This window comes from Pinus tabuliformis, chromosome 5_2 (genome assembly GCF_031772625.1).
Source record: "Pinus tabuliformis cultivar Carrire ecotype Pingquan chromosome 5_2, CPIR1, whole genome shotgun sequence".
Taxonomy (NCBI): domain Eukaryota; kingdom Viridiplantae; phylum Streptophyta; class Pinopsida; order Pinales; family Pinaceae; genus Pinus; species Pinus tabuliformis.
The window spans coordinates 656,520,230-656,534,666 of record NC_142306.1 but is presented as its reverse complement, the minus strand read 5'-3'; the positions used below and the strand labels follow the sequence as shown (position 1 = coordinate 656,534,666).

Below are 14,437 nucleotides of genomic sequence, written 5' to 3'. Positions count from 1 at the left end.
AGTAATGAACATCTTCCATTGTTAGCTTACTTTACGAACTACGCCTTAACATTCATCATTAAACACGAATAACATATTAATGTGCGGAATCCATTAATATAACAACATCATAGAATGGCAGCATAAACACATTCATATGCAAAGAGAATTCTTTTTATTATATATGAAGAATTTTACAAGTGACCGGGAGCTTGGCTCCACCGGCATTTTACCCAAGTCGGGTGCCCACCCGTGCAAGAGTGCACGGTGGTCTCACCACGACTTAACCAAAATACATTACATGAACTTTCTTTGCTGAACCGGGCAAGCGTGCCCGTGCACACTCCACCAACCAATACACAATACAAAGTTCATACAACGCTTCAGCGGGCGGGCGCCTTAGCGCGCCCTCCACCCACACCTCAACCGAGCACAACTCCGTGCAAGAACTCGTGTAGGCTACCCGGCAAGCGGGCGCATAGACCTGTGCCTTTGCCGCGGCTCCTATCTCCTCTTCGCACCTTTGTCTTGTGGTTGAACGCTTTTGATCGATGTCCAAAATGCCACGCTCCATCGCATGTTTATACGCCAATGTGTGGAGAGGTCGAGCCCTTGGCCGACCCTCCGTTTACTCCACCAACCGCGCGCCTACAAACGTTGTTGCGTCTTTGTGTGAGTCGGCCCACCCATGGCGTGAGACCGCCCACCATTATCGCCCATGTTTGCTTCACACCCTTCAGTCATCTTGCAAGGTGAGCTCCTCCACTCGCCCTTATAAACTTCGAACGCCAATTCATCCACACAATGATATGTCACACCTTTGGTCGCTCTCTGCGGTTATTTCATGACTTAGTCGATTTTGCCCAGTGGTGGAGCACGCGCCTGGTTGCCTGTCAACTGCAGGGTGTTACACTTACCCTTCATAGTATAGGTTTTACTACCCCTACCTCCCTTCCCACCCTTCATAATATAAGTATTACTACCCTCGAGGAAGCCATCTTGTCTAGTCAAAGGAAAGTCGTCTCCCCACCTTTATGGTCAAACCATATAAACAAGGATTCTTAACCCATAGAAATAGGTTAGGGGTATTGATGCTGCTATAATGATGGATAGGAGGTTCATGCTTGTAAAACCAAGGTAAGGCGCTACCTAACTGACCTACTGGTTAAATCTTTTTATCTTAGCCTAGCCAGAAGGGAAAGAGCATTAGATTCTGATTCTAAGGAATGAAAGTATGGTATCTAAATAAACAGACACCAGTGCAACTTATATAATGTAAATGTAATTTATAGCAAGGACACTAGCTCCTCGAACATTGAAAAGTCCATCCACTAACTCATATAGAATGTGAAGTTCCACCATTCACTCCTATAGAATTGAATTTGTCATTCTGCTAGACTTTCCTGTTTGAAAGCCTGTCACTGCCCCATTCTGGGAGATTCTTCTATAATAGTGGTTTATTACCTGCCCCTAAGGGCTTACTCACTTACAACCTATCCTTCTAACCCCATCATCAACCCCCCCCACCAAAGGCGGAATCATGAGGGAAGGGAGCTGGATAGGCATGGCAGTGAGGGAAGGGAGGTAGGCTATAGATATAATATAGACACTGTGACCTAATAGTTATAACTTTTGTTAAGATAGAAGTTAATTTGTGAATAATAATGAAATAACAAAATCAAAAGAAGATTGAAATAATCAAATTTACAACCAAATTTCTAACCATATTTTCCATTTTATACTGAAATTTGGTAGGAGTTGTCTTTTTTTATAATATAGGAATTATTGTTTTTAATTTTTTTTTATAAAAGTTATCATTTTATTAATAATTTTCCAATTTTCTAATTAATCCTCATATAAGAAAATTACCCTATTTTTCGTATAAAAAAATTATAAAAACTAAATAATCCTAGCATTAAAGCTAAATGATGCCTGCATTATTTCAATTTTCAAATTTCCACCAGGCTGCTACGTTATTTTTATAAAACCTAAATGAAAAAATCGGATTTTATCCCGCAGTGATATGTGTTTATCTCCCATCCCGCACTAATAGTGGATATACCAGTGATTTGTCAGCACTCCTATCCATGGTTACACAGAGCCCAAAATTCCCACCAATCGGCCACATTTATTGTTACACGTGTTAGGAAGCTTGAATGCTTAAGGCCAAGTAATCATTTCTCTGATCGAACATTAAAAGGGAGTTGTCTAACTAGGTGGAGGAATTGCCCAGATTCCGTTCTCGCCCAGAAAATCTTCTTGCTCCGGCCAACCTTCCTCCAACCCCTCCGATGTGCTCCGTTTTTTATTTGACTGTCACAACCCGTCAGAATAAAAATCTTATGGACCCGATCGGTCCATCCTCCATCCAACCAGGTGACCCTACTCAGCGCATTAATGCAATGAATGTGGCAGGTGGTTGGCTTGAATTCCAAACCATACATGAAACCGGGCAATTCTAGAACTCCTCGACCTCCCACTGCGCAAGAGCTCCTGGGTTTCATGTCGTGAACATTGACTATGGCTTCAAGCTGCTAAACATTTTCGACCCCAAGATGTCGACCTATCTTAAAATTCACAAGAGAGATGGATTTTTCCTCGTAGAAGCCCGCACTCGGTATGTCATGTCCCCAATTCTTTTTTCTTTAAATTGGCCGGGTGCGGCACCGCCTAAGTAACCAACATCTTCCATTGTTAGCTTACTTTGCGAACTACGCCTTAACATTCTTCATAAACATGAATTATTATATTAATGTGCGGAAACCATTAATAACAACATGATAGAACAACAGCAAGAATACAATCATATGCAAGAGAACTTCTTTTATTATATATATGAAGATTTTGTACAATGACCGGGAGCTGGGCTCAACCGGCGTTCATAACCAAGTCGGGCGCCCACCTGTGCAAGAGCGCACGGTGGTCACACCACGGCTTCACCCAAAATACAATACAACACAAGTTTTTTTTCTCGAACAGGCGGGCGCGCCCGTGCACACCCGCACAAACCACAATCAAAACCCGTTCAACACATCCGGCGGGCGGGCACCTTAGTACGCCCTCCACCCGCACCTCCAACCGCCCTACACTTCGTGCGACCGTGCCTTCTGCCTGGCTGGCGGGTGCATCTCCCTTGCACCTTTGAGCTGCGGCTCTTTGCTACCTCGCACCTTCCAATTGAGCGATGGATGCTTGCGAAGGTTGATGGTTCGAATGACCATCCACTCCACTTGTTTATACGCTTCCAAAGTGTGGCGACCATGCCTTCGGCCGACCCACCACAATCTCCCAACCGATGTGTCTTCAAATGATGTGCGACGCGTTTACATGGTCGGCTCGCCCCCTCGTTTGATACACCCTATGGTCGGCTCGTTCAGCAAGTCTTCCCAACTCGCCCTATATACATATGAGCGCCAACCCGCCTATACATGTGTATTTCGTCCTTGGTCGCTCGCTGTTTTTGCCTTAGTCGATTTTCAGAGTGAGTGGAGCACGCGCCCGGTCGCCCGATGACTGTAGGGCGTTACATCCTCCCCCACTCGAAATCATTGTCGCCCTCGACAATCCCGACTGCCTCAGTATCTTCTGATTCCCATCTTTCAGAGCTTCCGGTGCATTCTTCCATCTTACAAGATACTCCCGTTTCATGTGGCAACCAATCCTTGTAGTTCTGTAGCTCAGAATCTTATCCAACTCCAGTCCTGGCTTGTCCACATCCCGGCTAGTCCTCTCGGCAGTTCAGCTCTCTCTAGATGGTCAGAGTCAAGTCTGCATCTCTTCAATTGACTCATGTGAAAAACTGAATGCTTCATGTGCATATGGTGCGGAAGCTCCAACTCATAAGCAACTTTCCCCACTCTCTTCTTCACTCGGAATGGTCCCTCATACTTCCGTGTCAGTTTGCTTGCAGTCCCCTTGGTTGGCTGAAACTGCTCCCGGTAATCCTGAGAAACACCATATCTCCCACACTGAAGTGTGCATCCCGTCTTCCTCGATCAGCATATTTCTTCATTCTCCTTACAGCTTCGTGCAAGCGCAACAATGCTAACTCCAAGGTCTCATCCCAAGCCTTCATGAACTTCTTCGCATGAGGACTCCTCAAAAAACCTCCTGTCACTACGGTATGTGGTCCAACCGGCATCTGCCCATTCACCAACTCAAATGGACTATACCCCGTCACAGAACTCTTTTGATTATTGTAGCTAAATTGAGCAATATCCAAGAGTTCAAGCCAATTCTTCTGATCAGTCGTCACATAATGTCTCAAGTAGTCCTACAGTAATGCGTTGATCCTCTTCTGCCCATCTGTCTGTGGATGGTAACTCAAACTCATCAACAACTCTGTCCCGACTAACTTGAACAATGTGGTCCAAAATCTGCCTGTAAAATGTGGATCTCTATCCGACACAATGCTCAATGGCATCCCCCAATACTTCACTATGTTCTTAAAGAACAACTCCGCAGTCCACTCGGCTCCACATGGTATCTTTGTTGGAACAAAGACAGCATACTTGGAAAAACGATCAACCACGACCATTATCCCATTATACCCCTGAACCTGTGGCAACTGAGTGATGAAGTCCATTGAGACACTCATCCATGGTCTCTCAGGAATCGGTAAAGGCTGCAACAGTCCTCCTTGCCTCTGAGTATCCGATTTGTCCTGCTGACAAATGATGCACGTATGTACATACTCCTCTACATCCTCTCGCATCTTCTCCCAAAAGAATCCTCTCTCCAACAATGCGAGAGAACGACGCATCCCTGGGTGGCCAGCCCATGGCGAGTCGTGGCACTCCTTCAAAAGGTGCCTCCTGAGCCCAGATGACTTTGGAACATAGAGTCGGTTTCCAAAGAACAAGAACCCGTCCCGTAGAAAGAACTTTCGTGTCTTCCCCTCCTTTATCTGCTTCACTATATTCTGCGCCAAAGTATCGGTTTCAACACTTTCCTTGAGCTTATTCTGCATCTCTTCTGACATCTGAACTCGACTCCTACTCTTAGCTGCTCAGTCTTCTCCCTCCAATGCTGCAAGTTGTCCCTTCCTGCTAAGGGCATCTGTTACCGCATTGTGCCTTCCCGGTCTATACTCGATAGTCATGTCGAATTCTGCCAAGAAGTCCTGCCAACGAGCTTGCTTCGCAGAAAGCTTTGGTTGTGATGCAAAATAACTTGCTACAATCAGGTAATGCCTCCACACATGAAGATAGTGAATGATTGCAGTCATCTCCTTCTCATGGACTGGATACCTCTGTTCTCTATCCTGCAACTTCCAACTCTCGTACGCCAACGGATGCCCATCCTGCATAAGAACCCCTCCTATGGCAAAATCCAAAGCATCAGTGTGTACCTCAAATGGTCTCTCGAAGTCTGGCAACTTTAGTATCGATGCTGTAACCATCCTCTTCTTCAAGTCATCAAATGCCTCTTGACATTTGCTTGTCCAACTCCACCTCTTGTCCTTCTTTAATAAGTCTGTTAGTGCCAATGTCACCTTGGAGTACCCCTCTACAAACTTCCATTGGTAGTTGGTCATGCCTAAGACACCCTCATCTCATGGACATTCTTCGGTTCAACCCAGTCCTCAATCGCCTTCACTCTGCTTGGCTCCATCCGTATGTACCCTTGACCAACAATATGTCCAAGGAACGAAATCTTGGTCTGAGCGAACACACACTTAGACTTCTTCAAGAACAACTGATTTGCCCTCAATGCCTCAAACACCATCACCAAGTGCTTCTTATGATCCTCCATGTTGTCACTGAACACCACTATATCATCCAAGTATACTACTACGAACGAATCCAAGTATGGTCGTAGGACATCATTCATCAAAGTGCAAAACATAGAGGAGCATTACACAACCCGAATGGCATAACAAGGAACTCAAAGCTACCATACCTTGTTACTATCGCGGTCTTCTTCTCGTCTCCTTCAGCTATCCGCACCTGATAATACCCATGCCTCAAGTCCATCTTGGAAAACACTCGGGCTTTCGCAAGCTTGTCAAAGCAATCAGCAGCCAATGGCAAAGGATACCTATTCCTTACCGTCTGCTTATTCAATGCATGGTAATCACAACACATCCGTAGCTCATTCGAATCCTTCTTCCGCTGGAACAATACCGGAGCTCCATAAGGGGACCTTGAAGGTCTGATGAAACCTGCATCAGTTAACTCCTTTAACTATCGTTTCAACTCCTCCAACTCAGGTCCTAACAACCGATAAGGTGCTTTAGCCAGGGGTTGCTTTCCTGGCTCAAGCTCAATGCTATGGTCCACTGCATGCCTTGGTGGAAGCTTCTTTGGTAGCTCATCAGGCATCAAATCTACATATTTGGTCAGCACCTCGGAAATCTCGGCTAGAACAGGCGTCCCCACTCCATCACCTTCGACATCCTTGAACATCACCGCATATGTCTCCATATCTGACTCCTTCATAGCCTTCTCCAAACTTAATGCAGAAACATGCTGCACCCTGACTTCCCTCCTTTGCCCATGAGTGGGCAAAGTCGAAGTTTGTGACTGTCCAACCAGCACCACCTCATCACAGAAGGGAACAACAATAGCCTTGTTGCCCTTCAAGAAATCCTGTCCGAGTATCATATCAAAGTCGTTCATCTCCATCACTGTGAAGTCCAACTGACCCTTCCAGTCTTTTATCTGCACAGGCACTTCGTGTGCTAATCCTACCACTTTATCTCTAGAGTTCACTGGCTTGACTTCCACATTCGATGGGAAGATCATTAGCCCAACCTCTTTTGCTAACCGTTTCTTCATGAAGTTATGAGTGGCCCCTGTGTCCACCAGAGCTTGAATGGTTTTTCCATGAACCATCAAGTCCACGAAACCCAGACTATTCATCCACGATTTCTCCATAACTTTTCCTTGCATACATGTCTGTTCTCTGCTTTCATCCAGCAATGGCTTCACCACCTGTGAACCTGCTCTGATACCACCTATCACGCCCCCTTCCCTGTCGCAACGTTATAGGGATGGACTGCAACGCCTTCTACGACTTCCCTTCTTGGGTTGGGTTTGGCAAGAAGATCAGAGCCACCAGGCCCCTACCCTCACCCTACTATGGGATCCCTTATTCCACTATTGGCTCCCTAAATCTCTCTCACCTCCAACGCTACTCTTACACCACTGTCTACAATTCGTCCCCCATCAAGGTCACTAACCCTAGGGAATGGTCATATGGGATTCAACTCAACTTTTCTTTGCCAGAGGATTTAGGCTTCTGTAGATCCTGTAAAACCTCCAAGGGCGTCTGCGGTTATGATGTTGTGAAGGAGAATAATATTTGCCTGTGCGATGGCTGGAATTCAACCACTTCATGCGACACAGGTTGGATTTTACTCCACTTTGCAGATCTCATAAAAAATTCCCACATTCGTGCACAACTCAAGTGAATTTTTTCTGCATTAGTGAATGATATCTTGGTAAACTGGTCCCTTTAACAAACTCATCTGTAAAAGTTAATGCATCTCATCAAAAAGAATTGGGAACCGAACCAGAAGATTCAGTAGTAAATATCTGCCCTGCTAACCCCCTGGACTACCTGGAAAACCCCATATTTGAGTGATCATTGATATTTTTATTTGGGTTTGTTGCAGGAAACCCTTCTGCAGGCGCAACTTACAATTACAGACCAGAGCTGCTTTCTTTATTGTTTGCAGGTTATTTTTCCTTCATAAGCTTCTCCTTTTTCCATGCTTCATATCATGTATTAGATCATAATTAATCCAACTATATCATAATTAATCTTACTACCTGCAATTTGTGGCAGGAATGTTGCTTATCACAACAATTTAAAGCCCAATCCAATGGATGATTTCAAGTCTGAACGCTTTTTTGCAATGGAGATTTTGGGTCTGGAAGTGAATTCTCAGAGATCAAATCTACGATTAAGAAGCGTGGAGAGTCTGGTTATTTGCCCTTCAAAATCATTCCATTCCATTGGAACAGGAATTCTCACAAAATGTAGAGAGATCTGAGTACAAAGGAGTTTTCTATCACTCCAAGATTTTGTAGTCTGCATAATGATGTGTGATTTTGGTTACATATGCGGCTTGAATTCAGGTCCTTGAGTTCTAGAACTTAGAAGTAGTTAGATCACAATTTGGAAGAGTTTGTGATACCCATTGGCTGCAAAATCTAGTACATATATTTTATTGGAAAATTATTCATTTGTGTTTTTTGCATTCTCTTAACTGGTGATCCAAATACAATTAATATTACAGACATGGTCATGGTTCTGTTATTCATACTAGAGCTTTATCATGTTCCAATTTACCTGATGTTAAAATAATATACATGATAACAACACAAATTTTTTATATTTGTTGTTATAAAAAATGGTTGAGATTAACCTCTAGGCTAGAATTTATGAATTTGGCATGTTGGATATTGTTACTGAAACTTGAAGTTTAACTTCTATTCCTTTGCATAGTGGAAGTGCCAGAATCATGAATGGGAAGATTGGACCTTTATGAATTGTGCAATTTGTGTTTATTGATCAATTACACAGTTTGTTCAGATAATGGGTGATCAATTGCATAGTTTGTTTAGATAATGGATGAGGTATCCATATTGCCCACTATCTCTTGCACAATACTGTTCAATTTCATGTTCTTTATTTTTATTTGTTCATTTGCTTTGATGGGGTGGTATTGGGTATATCATATCCGTAGCCAAGAAGCAAAGAGGTTGTGACTATATATCTATCTATCTATATATATATATATATATATATATATATATATATATATATATATATATATATATATATATATATATATATATATATATATATATATATATATATATATATATATATATATATATATATATAATTTAAATAATAAAGAATTAAATAAGCCAGAACCTCCCAGAAGAGGTAAGCCAAAAGCATCAAGCATCGAAACCCTGAATTGATTTACTCAATTGTGACAACCTGATTGCTAAGCTTGAACCTCATAACCTGCTCAAAGAATTTGTCTGCAATTTCTTGGCAGTTTTTCATTTGGGAAATTCGTATAATCAATTCTTCTAGTTTTGGTTTGAATTTGACTAAGGACATTAATGTCATCATTTTCTGTTCAACATTCAAAGGTGACCTCACTCAAATCAGAATCGTTTCCAAACAATGTATGGTGAACAAGGAGTCCAACTGCAAGATAAGAAATAAATTTTTCTTCATAATTTTTTAGAAGAAAAAATTAGTACAAATATTTCATTAAACTTTCAATTTTTCCAACAAAAACACTAACCAAAAAATAAAATGCAAAGATAGGAATCAGCATCCCAAACAATACGTTATAATTTAGAGATGAACGAGCTTACTTGTGCCAAGTTGTTTCTTTGTGACAGCGCAACAAACATGGCATCATGTACTTCAAAATTAATTAATCTTGGATGGCCATTGAAAAAATCAACAAATTCCATCTCGGGAAAGGGCTGTAGTCTTTCTGCATTTTCGCTAAACTCAATTTTCATTACCAAATGCTTCTCATCAGTTGCAAATTGCAAAATTGTGTTTATAGCATCCCAACACCACTGCACTACCCAAATTGATAGATACTGTAAATAATTCGACCTTATTGACTTTGCTTGGGAAATAAAACAATTTGAAATATTACAAAAGCAAAAGAAGTGAGAAATTAAAATTAAAATATGCATTTAAAAGAAAATGAAATGAAACAGAAGAACTGAAAGCAAATATGTAAGAGCATCTAAAAACATAATTTGTAAACCTGCATTGTTTGCTATTGAAAGTTGCCTTAGGGAGTGAATTCCCTTTATACGAATCCAACAGCTACTTGTACTTCAAAGGATTGAAGTTTTGGAGCAGTTATGTTGACAGAGAAATCACCTATACCATAAAAATCCAATACGCACTACTCTAGAAGCTGCAAATCAATGATCACAACTTTGACACCATCACATCCTAGAAAAGCCAAACACTTTAGCATCAAACATGCATGAATGATGCTGGATAAAGAAAAATCACGTGTGTGAATACCAACAACTTCTATTGTATGAAGGTTCATGAAAGGGCTCCAATTTGGTGCTTGTGATAGATGAACACCTCGTAACTTGAGGCCTTCAAGATGAGGCAAGGAATAAATGTAATCAACCTTAGTGGGAAAATTAGGGAAAATTAGGTACATGACCTTTTACTACAAGATTATCTAGCCAAAGTTCCAAGTGATTCAATGAATTGCATGTGTGTGACAACCAAGCTCGTAAGCTATTCCCAAAAAAATGGGAATAAAAAAATAGCCCTTCCAATTCAGATGTTGAAAATATAATGCAACTTACAACAACATCTGACACAGTAAATCTCTCGTCACAAACACTTCTTGAAAAATAAAGGCTGCGAATGTTTCTCATTGCCTCTCTACATTTTTTACTAACACAACAACACGTGGCCACCTCTCTGGCATTCTTGACAAATGAGAACATGTGTTGCACTACTACATCAGGGCAACACATCCATAATCCCCATCAAAGAATCACCATCGATATCCATGTTTTCAGTCATTGCAAAGGTTGTTTTTTTATCACAAACACCTATCAGGAATCTGACCATAACCCATCATTGTCAACCTCCTTAAAACCAGTCCTTGGATTTGTACTATGGAAAATTTTCTCTTCAGGCCTTTTTATGAAATACTATTGGATTTCAAAGCTGCTATTAATGAAGACTCTTTTTTCATGTATATAGAGAAAGGAACATGTTGACGGATCCCCAATATAAATACGGTCTACCCATGGCTCTAGGAATCTCCTTTTCCATGTATATAAAGAAAGTAACATCTTGGAAGACCCCCTCTCTAAGGATGGTCCACAGATGGATCCAGGAACTTGGCATTGGTGGGACCATCAAGCAGGTTTCCTTGCTGAAGCCTTTTTTTTTTATCTTCAAGTCTGAGCTGGTGCTGTGTCTAAAGATGGCTCCATGAACTTGCCATTGGTGGGACCATCAGGAAGGTTTCCTTGTTGAACATGATCTTGGGTTTTTTTCCTGATCGTCAAGTTTGAGCTAGTGCCATGATTACTTACTTACGTTTGCTTGTAGATATGAAATGGTTTATGGATGATTTGGTTACTATTTTTGTGTGAAGCTAAGACTCAAGGGTCTGGATTTATATGGATAACTATATGATGTTTTGTCTCGGCCTCCATAAGGTTTCTTACCTGGAGAATCTATTTTCTGGTGTTATATTTGAAGGCTTATGTGGGAAGTTTCCTTTTTTATTTTTTATCTCTTGGATTGCATGCCTAAATTTTGCTATGACAAGAGTAAATTTTACTCTCTCCTTGAAGACTCTTTACTAGGTGCTGGAAGGCATCTATCAAATGTAATTTTTTTTTGTTTCCTTTTAGTATTCTGTTGGAATAAAGGGCATCTAACATTTTGGTAGTCCTTTAACGAGTTCACTTTTCCAAATTCAGGATGAGGCAAGAAACAAATGTAATCAACCTTAGTGGGAAAATTAGGTACATGATCATTTACTACAAGATTATATAGTCAAAGTTCCAAGTGCTTCAATCAATTGCATGTGTGACAACCAAGCTTGTAAGCTATTCCCAGAAAAATGGCAATAAACAATTAGCCCTAATGAAGATGTTAAAAATACAATGTGGCTTACAACAACATCTGACACAGTTGATCTCTCATCACAAACACTTCTCGAAAAATAAAGGTTCTGAATGTTTCTCATTGCCTCTCTCCATCTTTTACTAACACAGCAACACATGGCCACATTTCTTGCATTCTTGGCAAATTGTCTTTCTCCATTTTTTACTAACACAACAACACATGGCCACATCTCTGGCATTCTTGATAAATGAGAGCATGTGTTGCACTACTGCATCAGGGCAACACATCCACAATCCCCCTCAAAGAATCATCATCGATATCCATGTTGTCAGTCATTGCAAAGGTTGTTTTTTTCTCACAAAAACCTATGAGGAATCTAACTATAACCCAGCAATGTCAACCTCCTAAAAACCTATCCTTGGATATATAAATTTTATTGCTCTCTCCTCCTTCAATCATATATATGAAGAATTCCAATAGGAAACCTACATGAAATCTCAAGAGCCCAAAAGGGCATAGATTATAGCTCAAAGAATAATCAAATCACAAACTCCATAGAATATGTTAAGACTCATATCGTCAACATACGAGGAAAGTTCAACAAATTCAATGAACCTTTTTTGAGCCAATACTTGATTTCAGTAACAAAAATATGTAAAATTAGAAACCCATCTAAAATTGAAGCTTGAAACCAATTAAAAGAAACCTAGATCGGTCAAATACCTGATTTCAGCAACAAAAATACTTAAAATTAGAAACCCACATAAAACCCATCAAACTTGAAGCTTGAAACAATGAAAAGAAACCTAGATCAGTCAACGCAAAGGAAAAAACTACTCCTTTTCTCCTCTTTCAAAGTATATCCAAGGACTAGTTTTTAGGAGGTTGACATTGGTGGGTTATAGTCAGATTCTTGATAGGTGTTTGTGAGAAAAAAACAACCTTTGCAATGACTGAAAACATGGATATCGATGGTGATTCTTTGAGGGGGATTATGGATGGGTTCCCCTGATGTAGTAGTGCAACACATGCTCTCATTTGTCAAGAATGCCAGAGATGTGGCCATGTGTTGCTGTGTAAGTAAAAAATGGAGAGAGGCAATGAGAAACATTCGCAACCTTTATTTTTCGAGAAGTGTTTGTGACGAGAGATTGACTATGTCAAATGTTGTTGTAAGCCGCATTGTATTTTCAACATTTGCACTGGAAGGGCTATTTTTTTATTGCCATTTTTCTTGGAATAGCTTACAAGCTTGTTTGTCACACACATGCAATTCATTGAATCACTTGGAACTTCAGCTAGATAATCTTGTAGTAAAAGTTCTTGTACCTAATTTTCCCACTAAGGTTGATTACATTTATTCCTTGCCTCATCTTGAAAGCCTCAAGTTACGGGGTGTTCATCTATCACAAGCACCAAATTGGAGCCCTTTCATGAGCCTTCATACATTGGAAGTTGTTGGTATTCGTACACGTGATTTTTCTTTATCCAGCATCATTCATGCATGTCTGATGCTAAAGTGTTTGGCTTTGCTAGGCTGTGATGGTGTCAAAGTGGTGATCATTGATTTGCAACTTCTAGAGTAGTGCAAATTGGATTTTTATGGTATAGGTGATTTCTCTGTCAACATAATTGCTCCCAAACTTCAATCCTTTGAAGTACAAGGAGTTGCTTTGATTCGTATAAAGGGAATTCACTCCCTAAGGGGTCTTTCAATAGCAAACAATGCAGGTTTACATATTATGTTTTAAGATGCTCTTACATATTTTCTTTTGGTTCTTCTATTTCATTTCATTTTCTTTTAAATGCATATTTTTATTTTGATTTCTCACTTATTTTGTTTTTGTAATATTTCAAATTGTTTTATTTCCCAGGCAAAGTAAATAAGGTTGAAGTATTTAGAGTATCTATCCATTCAGGGAGTGCAGTGGTGTTGGGATGCTATAAACACAGTTTTGCAATCTGCAACTGATGGAAATGCAGAAATACTGCAGCCCTTTCCTGAGATGGAATTTGTTTATTTTTTCAATAGCCATCCAAGATTAACCAATTTTGAAGTACATGGTGCCATGTTTGTTGCGTTGTCACAAAGAAACAACTTGGCACAAGTAAGCTTGTTCATCTCTAAATTATAACATATTGTTTGGGATGCTGGTTGCTATCTTTGCATTTTATTTTTTGGTTAGTGTTTTTGTTGGAAAAATGGAAAGCTCAATGAAAGATTTGTATTAATTTTTTCTTCTAAAGTTGTATTTTTTATCTTGCAGTTGGACTCCTTGTTCACCATACCTTGCCTGGAAAATATTTTGATTACAGTGAGGTCACCTTTGAATGCTGAATAGAAAATGATGACATTAATGTCCTTAGTCAAATACAGCCCAAAACTAAAAGAATTGATTATACGAATTTCCCAAATGAAGAACTGCCAAGAAACTACAGACAAATTCTTTGAGCAAGTTATGAGGTTCAAACTTAGCAATCAGGTTGTCAGAATTGAGTAAATCAATTCAGGGTTTACTCTTCTGGAAGGTTTTGGTTTATTTAATTCTTTATTATTTAAATAAAAAGAATATATATATATATATATATATATATACCCAATACCACCCCATCAAAGCAAATGCAAATGAACAAATCAAAATAAAGAACATGAAATTGAACAGTATTGTGCGAGAGATAGTGGGCAATATGGATACCTCGTCCATTATCTAAACAAACTGTGTAATTGATCGCCCATTATCTGAACAAACTGTGTAATTGATCAATAAACACAAATTGCACAATTCATAAAGGTCCAATCTGCCCATTCATGATTCTGGCACTTCCACTATGCAAAGGAATAGAAGTT

The 14,437-nt window shown here is 40.1% G+C and overlaps 1 protein-coding gene and 2 pseudogenes across 1 annotated transcript; 2 read left to right on the top strand and 1 right to left on the bottom strand.

The window, feature by feature from the left end:
- Positions 1-6,973: 6,973 nt before the first annotated feature.
- LOC149160779 (uncharacterized) lies at positions 6,974-7,796 on the top strand. The gene is made up of 3 exons (XM_089437029.1): positions 6,974-7,328; positions 7,598-7,660; positions 7,771-7,796. Exons 1-3 carry the CDS (start codon positions 6,974-6,976, stop codon positions 7,794-7,796), a joined length of 444 nt encoding a protein of 147 aa, XP_089293155.1.
- Positions 7,797-8,919: 1,123 nt separating this feature from the next.
- On the bottom strand, positions 8,920-11,925 carry LOC149160778 (F-box protein At1g10780-like; annotated as a pseudogene).
- Positions 11,926-12,538: 613 nt separating this feature from the next.
- LOC149160777 (F-box protein At1g10780-like) lies at positions 12,539-14,090 on the top strand (annotated as a pseudogene).
- Positions 14,091-14,437: the final 347 nt, after the last annotated feature.

Bases quoted from the DNA above. Each gene is read 5' to 3' on its own strand.
- LOC149160779 (XM_089437029.1), top strand. From the start codon at position 6,974: ATGGACTGCAACGCCTTCTACGACTTCCCTTCTTGGGTTGGGTTTGGC. The intron at 7,329-7,597 runs GTTGGATTTTAC...GGTTTGTTGCAG, and splicing joins AACCACTTCATGCGACACAG to GAAACCCTTCTGCAGGCGCA. The intron at 7,661-7,770 runs GTTATTTTTCCT...AATTTGTGGCAG, and splicing joins GCTTTCTTTATTGTTTGCAG to GAATGTTGCTTATCACAACA.